The sequence below is a fragment of the Tachyglossus aculeatus genome, chromosome 20 (assembly GCF_015852505.1).
Source record: "Tachyglossus aculeatus isolate mTacAcu1 chromosome 20, mTacAcu1.pri, whole genome shotgun sequence".
NCBI classification, from domain to species: domain Eukaryota; kingdom Metazoa; phylum Chordata; class Mammalia; order Monotremata; family Tachyglossidae; genus Tachyglossus; species Tachyglossus aculeatus.
Genome location: NC_052085.1, coordinates 10,021,144 through 10,047,684, shown reverse-complemented (window position 1 = coordinate 10,047,684; position 26,541 = coordinate 10,021,144). Strand labels below are relative to the sequence as shown.

The 26,541-nt window shown below is 43.1% G+C and overlaps 1 protein-coding gene across 2 annotated transcripts; it reads left to right on the top strand.

The window, feature by feature from the left end:
- Positions 1-2,709: 2,709 nt before the first annotated feature.
- Positions 2,710-25,650, top strand: ITM2B (integral membrane protein 2B). Of its 2 annotated transcripts, none has more exons than XM_038761588.1 (6): positions 2,710-2,913; positions 16,721-16,849; positions 21,391-21,594; positions 22,307-22,417; positions 23,565-23,718; positions 24,942-25,650. In XM_038761588.1, exons 1-6 carry the CDS (start codon positions 2,794-2,796, stop codon positions 25,028-25,030), a joined length of 807 nt encoding a protein of 268 aa, XP_038617516.1. In that variant the 5' UTR covers positions 2,710-2,793; the 3' UTR covers positions 25,031-25,650. The 2 variants fall into 2 exon arrangements, with proteins under 2 accessions (XP_038617516.1, XP_038617515.1); XM_038761587.1 differs by having other exon boundaries at positions 2,713-2,913; positions 21,388-21,594.
- The last annotated feature ends 891 nt before the right edge of the window (positions 25,651-26,541 follow it).

The following is a 26,541-nucleotide window of genomic DNA, read 5'->3' as shown; positions in this document are numbered from 1 at the left end:
TAACAGTAAGCAGACACATTCCCTGCCCACAACAAGTCTAGAGGGAGAGAAATACATTAACATAAATTAAAGATTTCATCATCATCAATCGTATTTATTGAGCGCTTACTGTGTGCAGAGCACTGTACTAAGCGCTTGGGAAGTACAAGTTGGCAACATATAGAGACAGTCCCTACCCAACAGTGGGCTTATGTACAAAGGAGCACTTTGTACATAAGTGCTGTGGGGCTGGCAGGAGCCGGGGGATGAATAAAGGGAATAAGTCACGGTGACACAGAAGGGAGTGGGAGAAGAGGAAAGGAGGGTGTAGGGAAGGCCGCTTGCAGGCGATGTGTTTTCAATAAGGCTTTGGAGGTGGGGGAAGAGTCACTGTCTGACCTATATAAGGAGGGAGGGCGTTTCAGGTCAGAGGCAGAATGTGGGCGAGAGGTCTGCATTGAGATAGAGGACCTGAGGCGGTTAGCATTACTATCAATCAATCGTATTTATTGAGTGCTTACTGTGTGTAGAGCACTGTACTAGGTGCTTGGGAAGTACAAGTTGGCAACATATAGAGACAGTCCCTACCCAACAGCGGGCTCACACTACTGTTTTCCCACCTACTGCTGCCACTGTTCAAGGTTGGGCTAGTAGGGGAACCGCAAGCGCTAACTGTGTGGCGAGCACTGTATAAACCACTCGGGAGAGTACGATATAACAATATAACACACCCTCCCTGCCCACAATGAGCTTGCGATTTAGAGGGGGATTGGGTCTGCATGAAAGTATGTGTATCTGGATGTGCATGTATATTTGCATACGTACACGTGGGTGTGTGTCTCCATCACCTCCCCTGCCCCCAACTCTGTGTCTGTGCCCCCCCCTCCACCCCACCCCTCTCTAGATTCCTTTCCTGGCTGTTTTTTCTCTCCCCAAGGCATACTTAGAACCCCCTCCTCTACAGGCTGCAGGCTCCACCTTCCACTTTGCATTGCAGGAATTAGAGTCCGTGATCTCGAGCCAGCCTTTACCCAAACTGGTCTCCAGAAAGGATATGGGAATTCAACTTCACCTCCCATCCTTGGAAAAGTACGGTTGACTCTCCACTGACCCAGATGGGTAAGAGAAGTAGCCTGGCCTAGGAGGACCTGATTTCTAATCCCTACTCCGCCCTTTGTCTGCTTGCGACCGTGGGGAAATCGCTTAATTTCTCTGTGCCTCAGCTACCTCACCTATAAAATGGGGATTAAGAGTGTTAGCCCCACGTGGGATGTGGACTGTGTCCACCTGATTAAATTTCATCTACCCCGGCACATAGTACAATGCCCGGCACATAGTAAGCGCTTGACAAATACCATCATCACCATTATTATTATTATTATTAGAGAAGCAGCGTGAGAGTGGAAAGAGCCCGGGCTTGAGAGTCAGAGGTCATGGGTTCTAATCCTAACTCTGCTGCTTATCAGCTGTGTGACAGCCACTTAACGTCTCTTTGCCTGTTACCTCCTCTGTAAAATGGGGATGAAGACTTCGAGCCCCACGTGGGACAACCTGATTTCCTTGTACCTACCCCAGCGCCAGCACTTAGAACTGTGCTTAATAATAATAATGTTGGCATTTGTTAAAGTAAGCACTTAACAAATATCATTATTATTATCTACTCCGGCACTTAGTACAGTGCATGGCACAAAGTAAGCACTTAACAAATATCGTTATTATCATTATCTACCCCGGCACTTAGCACAGTGCCTGGCACAAATATCGTTATTATTATTATCTACCCCAGCACTTAGTACAGTGCCTGGCACATAGTAAGCACTTAACAAATATCATCATCATTATTATTATTATTATCTACTCCGGCACTTAGTACAGTGCCTGACACAAAGTAAGCGCTTACCAAACATCATCATTATTATTATCTACCCTGGCACTTAGTACAGTGCCTGGCACAAAGTAAGTGCTTACCAAATATCATTATTATTATTATCTACCCCGGCACTTAGTACAGTGCCTGGCACAAAGTGCTTAACAAATATCATTACATTATTATTATCTACCCCAGCACGTAGTACAGTGCCTGGCACATAGTAAGCGCTTAACAAATATCATTACATTATTATTATCTACCCCAGCACGTAGTACGGTGCCTGGCACATAGTAAGCGCTTAACAAATATCATTACATTATTATTATCTACCCCAGCACGTAGTACAGTGCCTGGCACATAGTAAGCGCTTAACAAATATCATTACATTATTATTATCTATCCCAGCACGCAGTACAGTGCCTGGCACATAGTAAGTGCTTAACAAATATCATTACATTATTATCATCTACCCCAGCAGGTAGTACAGTGCCTGGCACATAGTAAGCGCTTGAGAAATACCATCATCATCATCGTTATTATTATCGCAGCTGGAGTTTCCCACGTCCTGGGGGTTCTCTGCGGGCCTGGAGGGGCTGAGGGAGATGAGGTCCTGCCCCTGGGGGGGGGGAGGGGGAGGAGGGGGAGGAGGAGGAGGAGGAGGAGGAGAAGGAGAAGGAGAAGGAGAAGGAGAAGGAGAAGGAGAAGGAGGAGGAGGAGGAGGAGGAGGAGGAGGAGGAGGAGGAGAGAAGGAGGAGGAGGAGGAGGAGGAGGAGGAGTGGAAGAGGAGGAGGAGGGGAGGAGGAGGATCCCTCCCCTTCCCCGCCCTCGGCCCCCGCACACCCAGCCCAGGCCCAACCCCAGCCCCAACCGGAGCCCGGGGGAGCGAGCAGCAGCAGTCCGCCACCGCAGCCGCCCGCCGGGAAGGGGACAGACAGGCCCGCACCATGGTCAAGGTGGCCTTTAACTCGGCCCTGGCCCAGAAGGAGGCCAAGAAGGAGGAGGCGGCGAGCGGCGAGGAGGCGCTCATCATCCCCCCGGACCTCGTCTCCGTGGTGGACTGCAAGGTTGGGGCAGGGATGGGGGGCAGGAGGCAACTGAGGACGGGGCTCCCCAGCTAGGGTGAGCTAGGGGTAGAATCCAGGGCATGTAAGCCTCTTATCAATCAATCCGTCGTATTTATTGAGCGCTTACTGTGTGCAGAGCACTGCACTAAGCGCTTGGGAAGTACAAGCTGGCAACATAGAGAGACAGTTACAGAAGAGCTAGGGATAGAAGCCAGGGCATGTAAGCCTCTTATCAATCAATCCGTCGTATTTATTGAGCGCTTACTGTATGCAGAGCACTGCACTAAGCGCTTGGGAAGTACAAGCTGGCAACATAGAGAGACAGTTACAGAACAGGGGCGACGGTGCGGGCGGAAGAGAGGGAGGGAGGGCGCAGGGGGCCAAAGCCACAGTCGAGGAGGTCTGGGCCCCAACCGGGCCCAGTTGCTTGGCACAGATACCATCGTTATTTCTCCTCCGGCCCCCTCCTCCTCCAGCCTCTCGCTGCTTTGGAAGGCGATGCGGGTGGGGGACCCGGGCTGGAGATCAGCCGCCAAGCCTCATTTGGGAGACAATGAAATGAGATTTAAAGAGCGGGCCAGAGCCCGGGCGCTTTTGTGCCTGCCTTGGGTTGGGGGGGGGGGGGAGTCCTGCGAGGACGCGTTTCTAGAGAGGACACCCAACCTAAACAGCCCGTTTGTCACTTCCTTCCCCTTATAAATCATCTTTCTAAGATGGCTGACAGTAGAGCCAGCCCAACCCTCGGTTTCTTCCTTACTTTCGTTTTGAGCCGAACCGTGTACTTCCCAAGCGCTTAGTACAGTGCTCTGCACATAGTAAGCGCTCAATAAATACGATTGATTGATTGATTGTTGGGATAGGGACTGTCTCTATATGTTGCCAATTTGTACTTCCCAAGCGCTTAGTCCAGTGCTCTGCACATAGTAAGCGCTCAATAAATACGATTCATGATGATGATGATGACGATAGAATCCAGGGCCAGTAAGCCTCTAATCAATCAATCAATCGTATTTAATGAGAGCTTACTGTGTGCAGAGCACTGTACTAAGCGCTTGGGAAGTACAAGCTGGCAACATATAGAGACAGGCCCTACCCAACAGTGGGCTCACAGTCTAGAAGGCGGAGACAGAGAACAAAACCAAACATACTAACAAAAGAAAATAAGTAGAATAGGTACAAGTAAAATAAATAGAGTAATAAATATGTACAAACATATACAGGTGCTGTGGGGAAGGGAGGAGTGGGGCGCTTGGGAAGTAATAGAGACAGTCCCTACCCAACAGTGGGCTCACAGTCTAGAAGGGGGAGACAGAGAACAAAACCAAACATACTAACAAAAGAAAATAAGTAGAATAGATAGGTACAAGTAAAATAAATACATAGAGTAATAGATATGTACAAACATATATACAGGTGCTGTAGGGAAGGGAAGGAGTGGGGGGGGATGGAGAGGGGGACGGAGAAGAAGGAAGGGGCTCAGTCTGGGAAGGCCTCCTGGAGGAGGTGAGCTCTCAGTAGGGCCTTGAAGGCTATCGAAAGCTTTTCCCACTTTACCTTCCTAGCCTGGGCTCCGATCCTGGCCGGCAGCTAAAGTTAACTGTGGGGGAGGCGAGGCATCCTGGCTGGAGCAAGGAGCTGCCTGTTCGTAGAATGAAAACAAAATCGTTTATGCCAAAGGTCAGCGGTAACATGACTGCAAGGGTTGAAGCGAGTGTTTGTAGAAACCGGCTTTGGATTTACAAAACACAACGCAAAAAAAAAAAAAAGTGGCAGGATAAGTACCGAAACAGAAAATGAGAAATCGGATACCTCCGCCTCTAATTATGTTTACTGCAATAAATAGTTCGGCCTAATACGTTATTTGGGATTTGTCTGTATTTCCATTACAACCCCTTCGTTTCCAGGGGTTTATAACGGCGGGAAGCATTTGGTTTGGACCGCAACCGGTACCCAAAATGAACCATCCGGTACCGATGAGAAACCCATGGCTTTAAGAAATATATATCGTGCCTATCACTTAGTAACTGCGCCGAGACAGTCGCCAAAAGAGAAACGAGTGAGAGCGATTTCTCCGCTCCTAGGTTGCAAAAAAATCACTCTATAAAAATGTTATTGCTGTTGGAGGTTTTTGTGCACCTCTGTAATTCAAAATCGCGTTACTTCCAAATTAGTCATGTTACAAATTAGTTTTCCCGTACCCTTTAATGATTAAGGGACTCAAAAACTGCTTTAACATAGAGCACAGGGATGTGTTTTACTATTCTATATCTGGTCTCATTTGCTACAGAATTTGCCAGTTACAAGTACCTGTTCAGCTAGGAGTATACCGTATTGATTCAACAGCATTTCAAATTTTTCTTTGTATAAGAGAGTGCTTCAAATACACACTCTGAGAACTAATTTAATTACCGGTGACTTGCCTTGAAATAGTAACAACTCTCCTCCTTAAATGGGTTGAAGGATTTCTAGTGTCTGTGATTTCCATGAATACCCTAAAAAGAGCGAACATCATGCTTGAAATGCACAATATAGACAGGCAGCAACTCTTTTACAAATCTCCACATTAGCTTTGTTTTAGCTGCACTTTGTCTAGTGCACAGAATATGATGCCTATTCATTTTCAAATGGAAACAGTACAGCAAAGAGTCTAATCTGTGAGCACAAAAAAACCCTCTATCAATATTTAATGACATATACACAAGCCACACCCAACACTCCCGTCCCTTCTCTTCCCCCAACCCTATTTCCCCCCCAGGAGGAAAAAAAAAACACCCTATGATGTCACTGTCACTCCGGGCTAAAGGTCTGCTTTAGTGCTATGGGATACCTTCGGAAACTCTTGGATTCCCATTGGTAAGGAAGCTTTAAATCTCATTGTTTCTGTAACCCTGACCCTCTTCTCGAGAGCCTCTGAAGGTATCTTAAGGTATACCATCTTCAGACTTGTGGTTGAAAGCATCTATAAAACAGTGACCCAATATAGCTCTGAGCTGAGAAAAAGCCTCTAAAAGACAGGCATCAAAAGGAAAATACTGTGTGGGCTGAACCCTGCTTTAAAACTACAGTGGTAATCAGTGAATTGGCAGATTCAGCCAACTCCTGCAGAAAGACCAGAAAGCTCTTTTTCCACTGGTCGCAAAATATTGCTTCAGCATTTAGACCCAAGCACTTCTGCGGGCTGCTTGAAAGTTTGAAACCTTGAAAATTCACTATACTTAGAGCAATATGTAGATAGGCAGCAAATCTTCAGAAATCCAAAATGTATATTGACAAACCGGGGCGGCGTGGGGGGGAAATGGTGGCAGATTTTTTTTTTTTAAATGGTATTTGTTAAAAGCTTCCTATGTGCCAGGCAGCTTACTAAGCACTGGGGTGGATGCAAGGTAATCAGGTTGGACACAATCCATGTCCCACTTGGGGCTCACAGTCTTAAATCCCCATTTTACAGATAATGTAACTGAGGCACTGAGAAGTGAAGTGACTTGCCCAAGGTCACATAGCAGACAAGTGGTGGAGCAGGGATTAGAAGCCAGGTCCACTGATTCCCAGGCCCACGCTCTTTCCATTAAACCTGCTTCTCCAGGTGTGGTTTTTTTTTTTAATTAGCTTCTTATACCATTGCTTTGATTTGTCAGTGATTTTTAATGTTGTGATTGCTGCAAAGGGAAGCGGTAAAAGAAGAAAAGTGGGGAAAGGAGTGAGAGAGTTGGGGATAAAAAATAAATTGCATCAGTTACGGTCACCATGTATCCTGGCAGCTTTCTCTAACCCATCTATCACTGCCCAGGTTCCCTGAAGTAGGTAGCAGGAAAATACGGAAGGAGCTCTTTCTTACCCACCCATTTCCCCCTGGCAGTCCTCCCCCGTGCAGGAGGAGTCTCAGAGGAACTGTAAAAGTTCACTACTGCTGTGAATTGACATTTGAGGATATTATGCTGAACATCACTATCTCACACCTCTTTACCCACTGCCTGAAATCAGCACCCAGTTTAATTTAGCTGCAGCAAGAAAGTGATTGTGTATTTAATTCATCCTTTTTAATCCCCCCCAACATATCAAAATACATGCATTTTTTTTCATTCAAAAAGCATTCTTGGCATGAAAATGGAGAATGGGAGATTAAAAAAAAACAACTATACTGGAGATTACTTGTCTCCTAGATGAATGTCCTTCCCCGTGGGAGTGGTACTCTTTGTTAATACTTATAATTTGCCTGCCCTTTCCTGCCTACCTTTCTCTTCAAGCAGCATATAAAGGAGATCTTCCTGAGCATTTTCCCCAAAGGTGAAATAGACGCTGCTCCTTTGCAGAGTCATGGTCAAGTACAGGACAGTAAGCACATCTAAGGAAAATTCAGAAGGGATCCTTACAATCCAAGCTCCCAGAAACAGAGAAGAGTAATTATTTTTTCCCAAAGATACTTCCTAAATTTGTTTACCAAATTAACTAGACAGGCTTGTTGCTACCTTTTGGGCTACATTGTTCTTAATCTATTCCATAGTTAGAATACGAGTACAATAAAACTCTCTCCCAGGCACTTAAGTTCAGTGCTCTGCACACAGCAAATGCTCAATTAATCAATCAGTGGTATTTATTGAGCAAGTGCTCAATCAGTCAGTGGTATTGAGCACTTACTAAGCAGAGTACAACAGAGTACGTAGACATTTCCCTACCCACAATGAGTTTACAGTCTAGAGGTAAATAGATTAACAGGGAATCCATGATAATCTGGATCAGTACTCATCCTACTCTTTGCCCTTCTACTTCTGCCAAAGGAACTCAAGCTTTGATCCAAGAAAATAAATGTTTGATCCACAAGATGGTTAGCAAAGTCTCAGTTATGTTACAGGCAGGGCGATAAGCAGAGGCAGTAAATCAGAGTACCTGAATCTCGATCTGCCCAAGGAAGATTAACAGAGCCTGAGAGAGAAAAAGGCTGGTGAAAACACCAAGAAGTTAAACCCCAGCCTACTGCTAGCATAGACACACAGGTAAAACTGTGCATGCATGGCATGCGCAGACGCGTGTGCACACACACACCAACAATGTATGGTAAAACTACTTTAAAAAATACCGTACAATTCAGACTTTTCCCTGAATCAAACTGGAACCCTGCTCTTTTAGTCCAAATTAGTGAGGTTTTCATATTATTTGACACCTCTCATGCCCAAGATCCTGTACTAGGTACCTTGTTTAAAGTAAGCTATGTAAGTTTGGAACAATTGGTGATTCACAGATTGGTTTATCAATCCAGACTTCTTGTGGTTAGGCTTTTACAGTGAGTGTGGGAAATAAGAAAATACAAACGTTATGTGTCTGTCTTTTTAAGACTTGGGAAACAAAATCCCCCCCTGATTCTATTCTGCTGTTTATGCTGCTTTGTGGCCATCCCATACAACACAATAGCCATTTTATAAACATGGCTACAAATTCAGTGTAAAATACATGAAGCAGTGTCATCTAGCGGAAAGAGCACAGGGTCTGGGAATCAGAAGACTTGGGTATCAATCCCGGCTCTGCCACATAAATGCTGAGTGAACTTGGCCAATCAGTCGTATTTATCGAATGATTACTGTGTGTACAGCACTATACCAAGCGCTTGGAAGAGTACCGTACAAGAGAGGTGGTAGACACGGTCCCTGACGATTAGGAGTTTTCAGTCTAGAGGAGACAGACATTAATGTAAATTATGGATATGTGCATAATTGTGGTGGGGCTGAAGGTGGTTTGAATAAAGGGTACAAATCCAAGTGCAAGGGTGACATAGAAGAGAGAGGAAGTAAGGGAAATGAGGGCTTAGGGAAGGCCTCTTGGAGGAGATGTGATTTTTAAAAGGTTTAGAAGGTGGGGAGAGTGATGGTCTGTTGGCTATGGGGAAGGAGAGAGGGGGAGGTAGTTCCAGGCCAGAGGCAGGTTGTGGAAAAGGTCAAGTCACTTCACTTCCCTGGGTCTCAAGTTTCCTCCTTTGTAAAATGAGAAAATGCCTGTTCTCCTTACTACTTCGACTGTCTGACCTCATTATCTTATATCAACCCAATACTTAGTACGGCTCTTGGCGCAGAGTAAATGTGCCACATAATACCACAATTATAAAAGTAGTTAAACTTGTGAACAACAAAAAATCAGTAAGCTGTGAAACAGAATACATTTAGAAAACTCCCACTTGCAAATGGGGAAATTGAAAGCACATTTTTATCCAAAATAGTAGTCATAAGTTGAAAGGATTTTTGGCGTTAAGGTTTGAAAATTGACCAGCAAATTTGAAGCTTCAGTTTTGAGAAACATAAAACACTGGCCCTCTGTTCCTCATTATTATGTTTCCTAACAACTGATATTATTTCTACAGTAGCATGCAGAGTCTTCGTGCTGCCTCTTTAGCAGCGTAAGAATATAGCCTCATGGAAAGAGCACAGGGCTGGGAGTCAGAGAACGTGGGTTTTAATCCCAGTTATGCCACTTGTCTGTTCTGTGGCCTTGGGCAATGCACGTAACTTCTCTGTGCTTCAGTTTCCTCATCTGTAAAATGGGGTTTAATACCTGCTTTTCCTCTCCTCTACACTGTGAGCCCCATGTGGGACAGGGACTGTGTCCAACCCAACTTGTACCTATACTGGTACTTAGCATGGTGCTTAGCATATCATCATAATAATAATTATTTTTAGGAAATCTCCTGTAGCTAAGTTCAACCATTTTAATGTCAGTAAGTTGGGGAAGAGACAGTGGCATTCCGATAGGTCGTGTTCTTGCCTTTGGAAAACATAAGGGAAAAAAAACATTCCAATACAGAACTTCTTTCTTGACAGGCATGTAATTCATAATGATAAAACAGTCTTCGTTATCCCTTTGAAAACTTGCTAAATCCATTTGAAATCACTAAGCATAGCCTAGGGTTGTCTCAATTTAGGGAAATTCCGGACCGTATGTTACAAATTTGCTTCTTCTGATGTTGAGCCAATGATAAATAGGGGATTTTGCCTCAAAGTGTATGAGTTTTCAGATTTTCAGAACATTTTTGGATTTGTGTATATGTGTGACTGCTGCCGTTAAGGTGTTGGAGAGGTTCTGCTCTGTGAGCATAGCTATAGTTGTCCTTCCTCCCAGCTGTTTCGCGACACATGCCACCGGGCACGGGGACAGAATGAAAGGTGACTAAGGACAAACCATCCCCGCTACTGCCCAAAAAACTCAAGTGTATGTCCTGCTGGCAGTGGGCCAGAACTTTCCCCTCTTAAATGCTGATTTCTGAACTGTGCCTACACTGGATGGCAAGAGGACAGAGAGACGGTGCACTACTCTATTTTCATGGATGTAGTGGGCAAGAGATTCTCAAAGACACTCACATTCCTTGGTGCAGTCTCATTGTTGGCAGAGTCCATCTAAAAATCATCTTCCTTCACTTTTTTCTTAAAGTGACATTACATTTGAGGCATTTTAGCCAGAACCAGTTATCTCAGATTGAAGCTTTACAGTTCTATTTCTCAGACAATTACGTTTATTAAGCGCTTACTCTGTGCAGATCCCTGCACTAAGCAAACCAACCTTTCTGAACTTCAATTTAAACTCACTTTGTTTCCCAGGTTTAGTTGCGTGTTTTTTCTGAATTAACCTAAACCAATAACAGCTAAATATTTCAAGTGATGCTTTAAGTGTTCTCTTTTCCCCTTCCATACTATGGGGTCATTCTGTTAAGAAATTTGTCTCTCACGTAACTGGGGGAAGGGAGATAGAGCGAGAGGGAGCATAGCAGCTACGGACCTGGATCTTCCTCTTTGCTGCACCTGTTCTCTCTGCCTCCAGATGCCAAAGTGGAAATGGCTCCCACCATCCCCACTTATTCCACACTGGCAAGACTTGGTCTCCATGCCAAGAAAAGAGGCCCACTTGGCCACTTGCACTCCTTACCACCCCTTCTCCTCTCATCTATCTCAGGATATTACTCGTACATCTTTACTATTCTATTTATTTTATTTTGTTTATATGTTTTGTTGTCTGTCTCCCCCTTCTAGACTATGAGCCCACTGTTGGGTAGGGACCATCTCTATATGTTGCCAACTTGTACTTCCCAAGCGCTTAGTACAGTGCTCTGCACACAGTAAGCACTCAATAAATACGATTGAATGAATGAATGAATGATAGAGCCCCTGTGATGGTCTCAATGGTAGTCCCACCCCTGCTTTTAAGCAAGAAATGAAACAGAGAGAGGATGTTCTTTTGCTTACTAGTCCAGCTTAACTCAGACTAGCAGTCTCACTAATGGGCAAATGGGGAGAATGCAGGTCCGTACTGTGACTTTAGAAAATAAAAAGTGTGTGCCTGGGCTTGCTGTCCTGGTGTGGCGGGAGCTTACGGTTGCGGATTCTGACCCTGACCAAACGCTGAGTGGATAATGAGTGCTAATGTCTGCCTTCTATCAAGTTCCCATTCCTCAGTGTTTCTACCCTTGGGAGAGGAGGCCCAAATAGAAATCAAAATGACTGAGTGCCTGCACAGATAATCTCCTGTGAGTTGAATGGTGCATATTTCCATAAATAATCTAATTAAATTAGAGGCTCTCTATCATTCCTGCAGTGAAAATCATCTTATCTAATTACGGTCATATTTGTGCACGGCAAATCTAATAATTACAAATTGAAAAACATCTCACTGATTCAACTTGGGCCTCAATGGCACCAGTGACGGCTGACTCCTTAGCCATTTAGAGGGATTTGCATGAGTTAAGCCTGGAAAGTAGCGGGTCTTGAGCAGGGAGAATGCTCACTTGTAACCTCTGCATACCTCCCAGAGGGCCCAAGATTCTGGCTGATTGATAGCTATTGCCTTGGGGAGCAGCGGGAGGGAGGAGTTGGCTACACATACCCCACACCCTCCATTTCCCAAATGCCCCCTCCAGCTTGTTGGAATTCAGAAGGTTCATTCATTCAATTGTATTTATTGAGCGCTTACTGTGTGCACAGCACTGTACTAAGCGCTTGGGAAGTACAAGTTGGCGACATATAGAGACGGTCCCTACCCAACAGCGGGCTCACGGTCTAGAAGGGGGAGACAGACATCAAAACAAAACATAAACCAAATAAAATAAATAGAATATGTACAAGTAAAATAGAGTAATATGTACAAACATATATACATGTATACAGAAGGAGGTAAGGCGGGGGGGATGGGGAGGGGAAGGAGGGGGAGAGGAAGGAGAGGGCTCAGTCTGGGAAGGCCACCTGGAGGAGGTGAGCTCTCAGTAGGGCTTTGAAGGGAGGAAGAGAGCTAGCTTGGCGGATGTGCGGTGGGAGGGCATTCCAGGCCAGGGGGAGGATGTGCGCTGGGGGTCGACGGCGGGACGGGCGAGAACGAGTGTGGAGGTTAGCGGCAGAGGAGCGGAGGGTGCGGGCTGGGCTGGAGAAGGAGAGAAGGGAGGTGAGGTAGAAGGGGGCAAGGTGATGGACAGCCTTGAAGCTGAGAGTGAGGAGTTTTTGCCTGATGTGTAGGTTGATTGGTAGCCACTGGAGATTTTTGAGGAGGGGAGTAACATGCCCAGAGCGTTTCTGCACAAAGATGATCCGGGCAGCAGTGTGAAGTATAGACTGAAGTGGGGAGAGACAGGAGGATGGGAGATCAGAGAGGAGGCTGATGCAGTAATCCAGTCGGGATAGGATGAGAGATTGGTTTTGCCCCCTTCCCTCTCCCCTCGTCCCCGCCGAATATGGAAGCAGGGAGGGCCTCAGGAGGGGCAGGGCAGAAAGTGGAAAAGCCTAAAGTGCAGTTTGTCAGCTGGTATGCTGACCCCTTCAAAGGACATATGGTACATCCAGGAAAAGCTGGAAAACGCATCGTGCTCCTTGACTGAGTACATCGGATACTCATTGGGATTCACTGACTGATTCGGCTAACCGTATTTTTTAATCTCTAAATGAAGTGAATCATTTAAAAGCAAAATAAATCACATTTTTCAAATATATAAGCTATTCCTCTGTGTTATCGCTCTTCATAAGAGTACCATTTATTAAATGCAATAAATAATAAATAGCATGAGATTATTTTTACTCACTTTGCCCTTATTTTAACTGCTCTTTATGGGACATTTTTATAAGTGAATTTTTGTTGTTGTTGTTAAGACAAGGACACAGTACTGTTACATGTATTGCTTTTGTCCCAAAGAGTTCAAGCTCCTGAAGGATTCAAGCCCATCTCTTATGATAAGAGAAGTAATTTATCTGCACACTTTGAAAAAAAAAATGTACTCAGATTCTTTCTCTTATAAAAAAAACAAGAATTTAGAGGGGAGAGCTGGAGGATATGAAGAAACCCATTAGGTTGGGGTTTAAGTTTTTACTATTTACAGACTGTAGTTGTGATTTTTAATTGGAAATGTTTCACTGAAAAAACTGCAGGGAGTCAGCAGAGGGGGCCCAACCTTTAGCTAATGGAAATGCGGTTACTGAATTTATCTTTCATTTATTCTTCACTTGGCACAAAAAAGTGCGAGCCCGTTGTTGGGTAGGGACCGTCTCCATACGTTGCCAACTTGTACTTCCCAAGCACTTAATACAGTGCTCTGCACACAGTAAGCGCTCAATAAATATGATTGAATGAATGAATGAACACATTTTTCAGTGAGGTTTGTGTGAAACAGAGACTAAGCAGATAAGGGCTCTGACATTGCATAGGGGTTAAGGGAGTGCTGGATTAGGATGTCTTTAGAGAGGAGTTCTGTTCCCAGCACTGCAACTGCCGGAGTGGGTGATCTCTGTTTGGAAGACCTTAAACAAGTTACCTACTCCCTCTTCACCACAGAGCCCCCATTTTAAATTGGGGACAGTCCCTGCACTGAGACTTGGAGTAGATTAGGGACAGTGGTTATACAGCCCTTACGTAAGCTCTACCAATATAACATCACTATCATAAGGATAGTATTAAGACTGCTTCCATTTTCAATCCCTCCATATAATATCTTGAGGGACTGCCATTTTCCATGTCCTTGCTGTTGTGCCGAAGTTGAGGTGGATACAGAAGAGAAGGTCAAAGCGAAACGGCCATGACTCTTCGTGATGGCCTTTGGTCTTCCCTTTCAGGGATACACCTGGATAAATGTGTCACGAATGGGGAGGGAGGAAGGAGGCAGGAACAGTTGGACATGTGTATCCAATCCTGGAAAGGTGGGGGAGTCTGGGAGCAAATAGGAAGAAATACAAGGAAACCCTATTTTTAAACTAGACATAAATGAGGTTGTTTTAAAAATAATTCAGTGATCAGTGTTACTATCACTGGATTAATTACATGGCTGAAAAGTAAACTGGAACTAATAAGAGGATGCAAGCAACAAAACAATTCGGTCCAAAGTTCAAAAATCCAGTCATCAGCTTGTCATTCTCAGATGGGTCTTTTTGGCTATTTACCATGGAGTGAAGTGAGGTTGGCTGGTCTCACTTAATATCTAACTCTTTTCCCGGACCTCACCAGAGGTATTACTCAGCAGGCAAGTTGAACATAGGCTCATACAGGCCCTGACTTGGGATCCCTCATCACCTCAACTCCCTACAAGATTAGAAGAGGCAATTTTTCCCCAACCAAATTAAAATGTGTTGAGAGATGTTTCTTTTCTTATGCTCATTTGGAAATTTTTTTTTTCATTTATTCAGGCTTTTAAATTATTTGAGACAGTGCCAGCCTTGTAAGTTATAAATGGGATATCTTGCTGGGCATGATCAATTTGAAATTAAAATGCCAGCAGAGGTTTGCTGACAAGTTTGCACAGCTCTTCGCAACATCAGCAATTTAGCTAATCCTTAGAAAATTACCCAGTGAACTAAGTAGGGCCACATTATTCATTTTCTCGCCCTCTATCACCTCCTCTTCCCCCTTTCTGCCACCCCTTCCTACCCACTGTTGATATTATCTGGTTTTTTTGCATCCTGAAACCTTTTTTTTTTCTATCCCCCCTCTGTTGGCTCAAAAACTTGAAAGGCCGAGTAACTAAATAACATATTCCTCTAGTGCTCCCCTGTGGATTTTCTGGCTTGGGTGGGGTAGTAATATTACAGGTTCGTTTCCAAGGGAGTAACCCAAAGCTTGTCCTCCTGATGAAGCTGTCAACAAGCATCTATGTTTGAAATGCATCCCAGCCCTCGAGATGAATTGCATTTTCTTGCATACCACCTTATAGCTTTGGTTGATGAAAAATATGTGAATTTCTGGTGGGGAAAAAATTAATCTGCCTTCAGATCTTTGATAAATCTCAGTTTTGCATTTTGGCATTGCCTCATCACCTTCAATGAGGTGAAGAACTCTGTTGTAGTCATTTGGGAGTATATAGCACAAGTAAAAGAAAATCCAACCCCAGTCGTCAAGGAGTTTGTACTCTGAGGCATAGATGTTCATAGATGTGTAATATATAAAACCAAAGGCATAGATATAAATGCTAAAGTCAACAAATAATTAACAGTTACACACATGAATGCTATATGACCAGGAAAGTGGGAATTAATCAGGGAAAGCCTTTTTGAGATGACTTTTTAGAAAGACTTTGATGGTTGGGATTAGTGGATTGGAGAGAGGAGTTGTTCATTAAATTGGGATAAGTATTGGAGAGGAGACAGGAAAGTCAATTAAGGTATGGTTAGAAGGTTTGCTTGGGAGGAGTGAAGAGTGTAAGCTAGGGAAAAGAAAAGAAAAGTAGTCAGCTGGAGGTTTTTTAGGAGAGGGTGATGCGTTCTGAGCAGTGTGTGCAGGCTACACTGAAGAAGGGAATAGGATTAAATCAAGGAGAGTGGTAAGGAGGCTCAATCCAGGATAGTGGTCCTAATCACTATTAGGAATCAATCAATCAGTGGTATGTATGGAGCACTTACTATGTGCAGATCACTGTACTAAGTTTGAAAGAGTACAACAGAGAAGCAGTATAGCCTACTGGATAGACCGCAGGCCTGGGAGTCAGAAGGACCTGGGTTCTAATCCTGACTCCACCACTTGTTGGCTGTGTGACCTTGGACTAGTCACCCAATTTCTCTGTGCCTCAGTTACCTCATCTGTAAAATGGGGATTAAGACTATGAGCCCCATGTAGGACGAGGACTATATCCAACCTGTCAACCTTATATCTACCCCAGCACTCAGTACCGTGCCTGGCACATAGTAAGTGCTTAACAAATACCATTAAAAGAAAAAATACAACAGAATTAGCAAATACATTCTCCGCCCATAATGAGCTAACTCTCGGGGTGGGGGAGGGGGGAGAGGCAAAGCCAATTGTTCTTAAAATCAAAAGTTAGTGAAAGGTTCAGCACATTAATAGTTGTGCAAGAAAATTTTCAGTTGCAATTTTTACTGCATCTCTGAATTTTCTTTATGAAAAATTCACTCTGTTACAGGAAGGTGGTAGGAGTATTAGCACCAAGCACCCACTTGGTGTAATAATAATAATAATAATAGTAATAATGTTGGTATTTGTTAAGCGCTTAATATGTGCCAAGCACTATTCTAAACGCTGGGTTAGATACAAGGTGATCAGGTTGTCCCCCGTGGGGCTCACAGTCTTCATCCCCATTTTAAAGATGAGGGAACTGAGGCCCAGAGAAGTTAAGTGACTTGCTCAAGCTCACACAGCTGACAAGTGGCGGAGCCGGGATTAGAACCCACGACCTCTGGCTCCTCAGCCCAGGCTCTTTCCACTGAGCCCTGCTGCTTCTCTATTCTAGTGACCTAACGTCAATATGAGTAAATCAAGGGTTATCTCTACTCACTGATGCTTTGCATTCTGAAAGGGGTGATACAATAAATGGGGATATAGAACTGACCCTTGACCTCTGTTTTATATTTAGGATCCAGAGGAAGTGGTGCCCATTGGCCAAAGAAGAGCCTGGTGCTGGTGCATGTGTTTTGGACTGGCATTTATGCTGGCTGGGGTGGTCCTTGGAGGGGCTTACCTGTACAAATATTTTGCATTTCAGGTAAGTGGAAAAAATCTGAGTGCAGTCTCCCCCATTTCTGTGTTAGATACTAGAGTGGTTTTCTGCTTTTGCCATGGGTCTGGCTTCTTTCTTTGGCCTCTAACCTTTAACCTGGGTTAGGCTGCTGGACTTGACGTTTGCCATATCCGGTACCTGTTTTACCTCACTGCATAAGCTCCAGAACTAGAGCTCATTGCAAAATGCAGAAAAAAAAACGAAGGTTGCCTAATGTTTAGCAGTCTGGAAATGAGGGTCTTATGCAATTTGGGTTTCTTACATACCATTTGACTATGTCAGTTAAAATCTTTGTAGCTCTGACACATTATGTCTTTTTTTTTTATAATATTAACTGCTTACTCTGCACCAGGCAGTAAGTGCTGGGGTAGATACAAGGCAACCAGGTTGGATGTAGTCCCTGTCCCTTGGAGCTCACGGTCTAAGTCAGAGGGAGGAGGATGTCTGGAGACCCAGGGGGTAACTGGCCGGAACAAGGTTCGCATGCCGGGGCCCTATTGCAGTTGCTTTCTTCCCTCCCAGTCAGTTGGTTTGTCCATCCTGAAAAGTACATAGAGTGCTCAGCCCCAGGGTTTATGAAATACACACGCGCACGGCAGCAGGGTCTATGGAAATTGTATGGGCCAAGAGTCAGGAGACCTAGGCTCTAATCCCAGCTGTTGCCACTGTTCTGCCGTATGACCTTGGACAAGTTGCTTACTCACTCTGTGTCTTAGTTTCCTCATCCGTGAAACGGAGATAAGATAGCAGCTCTCCCTTCCTCTTAGACTATGAGTCCTTTGGAGGACGTGGATGGCATCAGATCTGATTATTTTGTCTCTCCAATGCTTAGCCCTACCCTTTCCACATAGTAAGCATTTAGTACATACCAGAATATGTGTAACTCATGGTTTTCAATAGGAAACAAGAATTTTCCATTATCATGCAGTTTTCTCCTATTGTGAAATCCCTGGGCAATAATTCTACAAGTTTATTCCCACTGTAAAAGTGTGAAGGATATCTTCCTTGCAGAAATCACAGTGGATATTGCCTTCTATTTTGAGTCACAAACTGCTTTTCAGATAACTCAAGAAAAACCTATTACTGAATCTTAGGAAAGCACTCTTCCTGCAGCCCAAGTTTTAGTAAAAAGGGACAGAATGAAAGTTGATGGCATTCCCACAAAAGTTTACATCTTCTTACTCAGATGGGATTGGATTTTTCCTCAAAGAATAGAGGACTGAGGAAATGTCACGGGAATTCTGGGATTCCACATGATAACCTTTTAGAGAAAAGTCAAGGCTAAGGGAGCCAGCAAGCAGCATGGCCTAGTGGATAAAGCACGGGCCTGGGAATCAAAAGGACCTGGATTCTTATCCTAACTCCATCACTTCTCTGCTGTGTGACCTTGGGCAAGTCACCTGACTTTTCTGTGCCTCAGTTTCCTCATCTGTAAAATGGGGATTAAGACTGTGAGCTCCACGTGGGACAGGGACTCTGTGCAACCTGATTAGCTTGTATCTACCCTGGTGCCCAGTACAGTGCCTGGCACAAAGTATGTAAATACCATAAAAAAAAATAGAAGCATTGTGGCAAGGCTATACATAGAGTCCTTCTGGACAAGCGTACAATGGTGGAATCTTTCTATTTCCAAGATCTGGGGATATGTAGGAATGCTTTGTGTGATTTGGAATATGTTCAGGGGGGAGTAGTGCAAGGAGTTGAACGCTGTACAGGCAACTGAATGCTTATATGAGTTGATACAATATCATCCACATGGCATCATTTGTAGATTTTGCTCAAATCTCTTGAGAAGTGATGAGAAACTCCCTTTCTGTAGGCTTCTGGTTGTTCTGGTTTAGGCAGAGTTGCCTACGTAGTTTAATAAAGGGGAGGTGTGTCTCCATATGGGGTTGAGATCCTGTCTGGGTGGTGATTTCATTTGAAATCAGATCACTGATTACTCTGTTTAAATAACCTTTTTTGTGTGTGTGTGGGCGCCCTCATAGTACCAAATAACTTTGCAAATGAAGTATGCTTAGCAGAAATCCCACTAGATAAGCAGAAATCTGTTTTAGAAATGAAGTAGCACTGGGATTTTAAGGCAAGCAGTTGTTCCCTTTAATTTTATTCAAAAGCATTAACAGTTCAAGTGGAAACTGTGTATGCCCATTCGTGCTATGCCTGATACCAGGAAGGGAAATGTGTGTCAATTGCCTGCAATTTTCATGGGCACTGCAACTGTCAGCCACAAAAATCCATTAACTGACTCATGGAGGTAGATTTCGCACACTTACTCATTTAACTTCTGGTCTTGTTGCCTGCCTGTAGGGCCTGGAGAATGGGCCTGAGAAACTGAAAGGGAGGGAAGGGAACTTTTGGTTTACAACCCCTCCCAGTTCCTTATGCAGACCCGATTATCTTGAATGTAACCCACTGCTTACTACACTTTTATTAATGATGTACATATAGCTATAATTCTATTTATCCTGACGATTTTGACACCTGTTTACATGTTTTGTTGTCTGTCTCCCCTTTCTAGACTGTGAGCCCGTTGTGGGGTAGAGACCGTCTCTATAGGTTGCTGACTTGTACTTCCCAATTGCTTAGTACAGTGCTTTGAACACAGTAAGCACTCATTACGATTGAATGAATGAATGAATGAATACACTGTCTGGCACATAGCACTTAGGAGATACCATTAAAAATAAAGCATGCAGAAAGAGAAAAGGGAAGGAGTATTTAGTTTTCCTCCTGGCACTGCCTCTATCACTTTCCAGACTGAGACTGTGGCTAGAGCTTCTGCAGTCCAAGTGAGCGAGCTGTGTTCCTGGTCTACCCAGCCTCTGAGATAGCCAGAACCAGCGGGCCTTTGTTGCCCAGCCCAGATCAAGAGAAGTTCTAGCAGTGGTAGCCCAGCTGGAAAGCAGCAGGGAGGCCACCCATGGACCTCCAGAAGATGCCATAGCAGCTATAAAGTGTCCAGCCTTTGGCACTCCAAAAGTCCAGGAATCTGCAGGGGACTGCTCAGTTAAACAGTTCTCAGTGCCCAAGTGAGGAACCTGGTTATCTGGGTGTTACTTGTAAACTTAAGAAAAGCAAAAAGAGATTGTAATAGACTACTCTTATTTCAGAGTGAGCCATTACTCAATTTAAATAAAATCAGTGGTATTTGTTTAATGCTTACCATATGCGGAACACTGTGCTGAGCCCTTGGGCGAGACAATACAAAGGAATTAGCAGATATGATCCCTGCCTGTAAGGAATTTATAGCCTAGAGCCATTATGAAGTTTCCCAACCCTAAACCTCCCTGAAAGTAATTCTGGTATGCATACAGAGATCTTAAAGCAAAAATGATCACTTACTAGAATTGTTTTGTCATGCAGTGAAATTACCTGAAAACTTTAAAAAGCTTTTGAGAAGCAGTTCTAAATTTCTCCGCACATTTTTAAATGCATTTACTTATTTGGATTGAGATGGTCCTTTAAATTTAGCTTTTGCCAGATGGATGATTGCTTTTGTTTTTGTTCTGTTAACGGGGGGGAGAATAATTAAACTTCCTCTTTCTCAGAAATCATTTTCAGCTGGTTACACACCCAGATCGGATCTCTAGTATAAGCTGTTGATATGTAATTAATCAGTATATTTGTCTTAAAGTAAAGATTTTGCAAAGAAAGGGCTATTGGCTTTAAAGCACTTAATTACCTTGCCCCCCTCCCACTTCACCTTGCTATTCTCTTACTACAACGCAGCCCTTACACTTTGCTCCTCTCTCCATCCCCCTCATCTTACCTCCTTCCCTTCCCCACAGCACCTGTATATATGTATATATGTTTGTTCATATTTATTACTCTATTTATTTATTTTCCTTGTACATATCTATTCTATTTATTTTATTTTGTTAGTATGTTTGGTTTTGTTCTCTGTCTCCCCCTTTTAGGCTGTGAGCCCACTGCTGGGTAGGGACTGTCTCTATATGTTGCCAACTTGTACTTCCCAAGAGCTTAGTACAGTGCTCTGCACACAGTAAGCGCTCAATAAATACGATTGATTGATTGATTGATTGATTAATGCCACCGATCTCTTGCCCACATCCTACCTCTGGCCTGGAACGCCCTCCCTTCTCTTATCAGACAGACAATTTATCTCCCCTACTTCAAAGCCTTATTGAAGTCACATCTCCTCCAAGAAGCCTTCCCTGACTATGCCCTCCTCTCTTCTTCTCCCACTCCCTTCTGTCACCCTGACTTGCTCCCTTCATTCATCCTCCCTCCCATCCCCACAGCACATATGTATATATCTATAATTGGCTTATTTATTTATATTAATGCCTGTCTCCCCTTCTAGACTGTGAGTTCATTGTGGGCAGGGAATGTGTTTGTTGTTATATTGTTCTCTCCCAAGTGCTTAGTAAAGTGCTTTGCGCAGAGTCAGCACACAATAAATACGATTGAATGAGTGAAAGTGGTAACTTCAGTAATGCTTACACTTTAGAAATTTGGCTCCTATTAAATTTTTGAACTCTCCTTCAAACGCCTTTTAGCAGGACGACGTATATTATTGCGGATTAAAGTACATCAAAGATGACTTCATCTTAAACGAGCCCTACGCAGAAGTTCCAGCTGCCCACTACCAGACGATTGAGGAAAACATTCAAATTCTTGCGCAAGAGAACGTTGAATTCATCAGTGTGCCTGTTCCTGAATTTGCCGACAGTGATCCAGCTAACATTGTTCATGACTTCCACAGGGTAAAAAATTCATGTCCAGAAGTCTAGAGAGCATTTTGTTTGTGAATGTTGCCAATTGAGTAACAATGTTTGGAGAGTTAGACCAGTATTTTTTAAAAGTGGTGCCAACATGTCTTTGACCCAGAAAGATAAATGTCACAGATTCGCGTAGCAATCTGAAAAATATCGTTTCATTAAGATGAATCAACAATATTTTGAAAGTAATATCTCACTGTCTGATACAAAAAAATGGCAAGGGGGAGGCGAGATCATGGGACTTTCTCAAAAGGTGCAGAGCCAGTCAGTGGGAGAGAAGGATTAAAAGCTTGTTTTTGGTTAATTCGTACTTGGTTCAGAAGTTCCTGGAGCCTTTTGATTATTGGCTATGCATCCTGAACCACTTACCACTTTCTGTAAACTCTTTGGATGCATAAGGTAGGGATGCCCACTGGTGGCAAGACAATTGACCTCATGCAGAAAGGCACTGTAAGTATTCTAGATGAGTTGCACCATTTTTAGGAAGGGTTTTTATGTTCATTTAAAAACAATATATTATCCTAAGATCATGTAATACTACTATTCATCATTCTTCAGGATTAATACAGTACTCCGTTTTGCATATTTCTATCACATCTATATATCTATCACATTACACATCTTTTCTAGAAATGCATTTGCTGATAGAATTAACATGATCTGAAAAAAAAAACCCAAACATGCTTTTTCTCCCCAGAGACTCACAGCCTATCTGGATCTTAGCTTGGACAAATGCTATGTGATTCCTCTGAATACTTCAGTTGTCATGCCACCCAGGAGCTTATTGGAACTTCTCATTAATATCAAGGTATGAAATGCACAGCATCATTCTTTTTTATTGATCCAGCTATATTAGACATTTGAAATGCAAATACTCTGAAGACAGCAATGTAAAAGACTAGAAACACTTTTTCCTTAGTGATTTTAGTTCTTGCTTTAGAATTGTTATGAATGTTTGACTCACTGCTTAGTCTTACAACCCCAAGGCCTGTTCTCTGTTCAGTTATCATCATCAAACTGGATAGCACATTTGGATGCTAGATGTGTATGGGCATAAGAGACGCTACGTCACGGCTGTACAAAACCCCAAGGCTTCTCTATGTCTACAGGGACTGTCTCTATATGTTGCCAATTTGTACTTCCCAAGCGCTTAGTACAGTGCTCTGCACATAGTAAGCGCTCAATAAATACGATTGTTGATGATTCAGTTCATTCTGTGAATGAGGGGTCAAGTGACAAAGTGCAAACATGAAAAGCTCATTGCCTGGAAATGACTGTGGCTCAGTCAAATTAAAACACACACACACACATGCACGCACACACACACATATATCCAGAACACCAAAAACCCATGGAGTGTTTTCAATTTTCCTGAAGCGTAGTTAGCATTACTACAAACTCTGTAAAACTTCTTTGATCTCAGAGTTTGGGATGGAACTAGTTTCTGCAACACCTAGTCTAAGCCAAAGGCCATACCAAGGTTCCGATCAACCCAATTCAATCAAAGTATTTGCTCTCCAATGTTTTAGCTGTGAGTGAGCCTTTCCGATTCTGGAACTGAAAGAAGGTGGTTCCTGGCATTTTACATAATGAGGGGCCAGGGCACATGTTGGGCTCCCAGAGAGATCTGCTCCAGTGCAGTCATCGCCCTTACCAAAACCAGTGCCACAAACCCAGACCCAGCACGGTGCCTCTGCCACCCTCGGCAAGCAGCGTAGTTAACTACATGGTCAAGGAATTGTTTACATGAATCTAGGCACAACGGCAGACCGGAGACTGGTGTTGAATGGGCCACATGCCAACCTGTCTTAGAGCAATATTTGAAACTTTTCCCTAGTTATAAAATTGGAGACTCCTTTGGCTGGGTTTTCTTTATTTGCCTCAGATGCGAAATGAATGCTTTGAAATGTTATTCTTAAATTCTTATTCTCAAACTTTTATTCTTTTTAATGTAGGCTGGAACGTATTTGCCCCAGTCTTATCTGATTCATGAACATATGGTCGTCACTGACCGCATTGAAAACGTCGATCAGTTGGGTTTCCATATTTACCGTATGTGCCATGGCAAGGAAACTTATAAACTCCAGCGCAGAGAAATGGGTATTAAAGGTAAGAGCTCTAAGACAGCTTCTTTAGGGATGGGAAAATTCTGCTTTGCAGTTTGGGTCAAACAGTGCTCTGATTAAAAGCGTAAAGGAAGTCATCTCTTACAATTGATGGGGAAATTAAAGTGACAGTCAGTCATTGCAGAACATTTTTAAGCCTTAATCGATGGTATTCATTGAGCGCTTACTATGTGCAGAGCTGTGTTCTAAGCACTTGAGAGAGTACAATACGAGAGAAAAAAAAATGACTGCATAGTGCTCCTGCAGTCCAAATCTTTTCTGACCATCAAGAGCAGTGGTCAAAAAATAGGTCCTACTTGCCAACATAGTTTTGGGCACCTGTTGGCATCTTTTTCCAGTCACTGTGGCCTTATCCTAAGAGTCTTTGTCATAATGGCACCATGCCTCGGCTCCATGATTGGGTTTTTCAGGAGCTGTAATTACCACTTTTTGCCCAGGAAATCAACTTTATTTTTGGGCAAGAGTAGCACTGTTCAGTGAATGGTGCAAGAGGCTCGAGGAGGAGTAGACTGAAGCACTTCCTAATCGTGGTGTTGGGACAAATCTCTTAGCTTCAGCATCAAACTGGCAACAACTTTTTTCAAGCCTTGATGGGATAAGATGTAGTTAATAGCCCCTTGATCATTATAGTCCAAACAGGCAAATCTTGAATGAGAACTAATGGGAAAGCAGAAGTTTTCGTGGAAGCAATTTTAAAAAAAGGGAATTTTCCCTTCCAAAACAGGTGTATTTACAAAAGGGCCCCGACATGGGGCCAACCAGAAGGCAAGGAAACTTTTGTCCTTCGTGGCCATGGTTTAATGTAAGAGTGTTATACAGGCTCTCACCAGACAGAAATAGGGCTACCATCTCTTCCACTTTACCTTCTCTAACCCAAACCTGCTTTTACCTACTAGGAGTAATTCAGACTTCCCTCTTCCCACCCAGTGCCCGTGTTGCTTTTTATCAGTAGTATTTATTGAGCACTCCTGTGTGCAGAGCATTGTACTAAGCAAGCTCTTGAGAGAGTGCAAGACAACAGAGTTGGTAGACAGGTTTCCTGTCCACAGTGAGTTTACGGTCTAGAGAAAACCCTCTATTTCCCTGGCTGCAGGTGATTTAAAAAAACAACAACAAAAAGAGTGATTTTGGGACTAGGCCAAACCCCAAATTTTCCAAACAAGGAAGGAACTTAATGCTGAAATTAAGTAACCTTATTCTTCACAGGCATTCAGAAACGTGAAGTTCACAGTTGCCGCAAGATCCGGCACTTTGAAAACAGGTTTGCCATGGAGACACTTATTTGTGAGCAGTAATGAAGAAACATTACTAAAAGAAGACTTACTACTTCAGTGTATCCCCACCCTTGGTATTTTGTGCAGTGATTGATTTTTTAAAAAATCTTATGTAAGTAGCACACAGGGCTTTTATTGTTGAATATCTTCAAACGTTTCATCTCAGTTATGATTAAAACCAATAACTTTGAATCTTTTCTTATTTTTAAAATGTGGTGTCTTTTATATTTTAACTGTATAAAGTCATAGCTATTAGTAAATTTCATGTGACTAGGCAAAGCATTAGAAGAGTAAAATTTCTTTAAAACATTTGTCAGGTTTTTTGTTTTAAAATTTTCTTTTGAGTAAAAGGATGAGGGAGCCGTGAGATCCTCAAAAGCGGTAGTAAGAATTTGTAACTATTATTGCCCTGCCACCAAGTTTGCCGCCACATTTGAATTGCATTGGCAGTTTCCCTACTTGGAATGTGCAGGTTTTGCAATTGTACCTTCTTAGCTCATCATTTTCAACTTGATGTTTTAATAGGCCAAGCGCTGCTGTAACAATATTTTAGAAAATGTATGAAAATTAAGCAGCAACTTGTGTCACTAATTTGTATATAACCTATGTATGTGCAATGGAATATAAATCTTACAAACTTGTTTGTCTAAAGAGCTTGTGTTTTTTTCCCATCCCCTCTCTCTCTCTCTCTTTCTCTCTCTCTCTCTCTCTCTCTCTCTCTCTCTCTCTCTCTCTCTCTCTCTCTCTCTCTCGCCAAAAAGTTTCCTGTAAATGAATAAATCACTATGCAGGAGTTCAAAAAAGTCATTATACTTTATCTATAAGTATAGGTCACAAAAAGCCATTCCTTACAATCTGAAAGATTTTGCATTAAAAAATATCTAAATCCATTCTTGAAGGATACTTTATAACAGATTTGACGTATATTTTAAAATCATATTAACTCTACGACTTGTGTAGCTCTAAAATGCTTTTACTTCTGTTACAAATTGTGGCCACAGACAATTAGTGTTGAGAACGTAGGTTATTGACAAGTTGCAAGGTAGGTAGAGATTAGACAGTTTCTCTTGCTTTTAAATAAACTGACACTAATCTATTGCCTCTTGCAATTTGGGGGGGGGGGGGGGAATTCTTCTCTTAACACCCAGATACCTCTAAGACACCTTTGAAAAAGGTTTCAAACTTCTTTAGACTGGTACTTTGTTTAGATTTCACCTCTATTACCCATTACCCTCTATTAATCTCTCTCTCCTCTGCAGTCCACGCTTCATCCTGATGTCTGGATCATTCTTCTACAAAAACAATATTCAGTCGAATATTCAAGCAGAAACTCTTGACCATCAATCGGCTCCCTCCCCGCTACTTATTCTCGTTCCTCTCCCGCAGCACCCCAACTTGCATGCTTCATTCCTCTCCAGTCAGCCTACTCACTGTGATTCTGGCTTGTCTCCTGGCTAGGTATTAATGCAGGATCCATCAGAAGGGAGGTAACAGGACCTGGAGAGAATGAATCCAATCAGAGACAATTCATT

Excerpts from the sequence above, each read along its gene's own strand:
- ITM2B (XM_038761587.1), top strand. The coding sequence starts at position 2,794 with ATGGTCAAGGTGGCCTTTAACTCGGCCCTGGCCCAGAAGGAGGCCAAG. Across the intron at positions 16,850-21,387 it reads ACAAATATTTTGCATTTCAG|CAGGACGACGTATATTATTG; the intron begins GTAAGTGGAAAA and ends AACGCCTTTTAG. Across the intron at positions 23,719-24,941 it reads CAGAGAAATGGGTATTAAAG|GCATTCAGAAACGTGAAGTT; the intron begins GTAAGAGCTCTA and ends TATTCTTCACAG.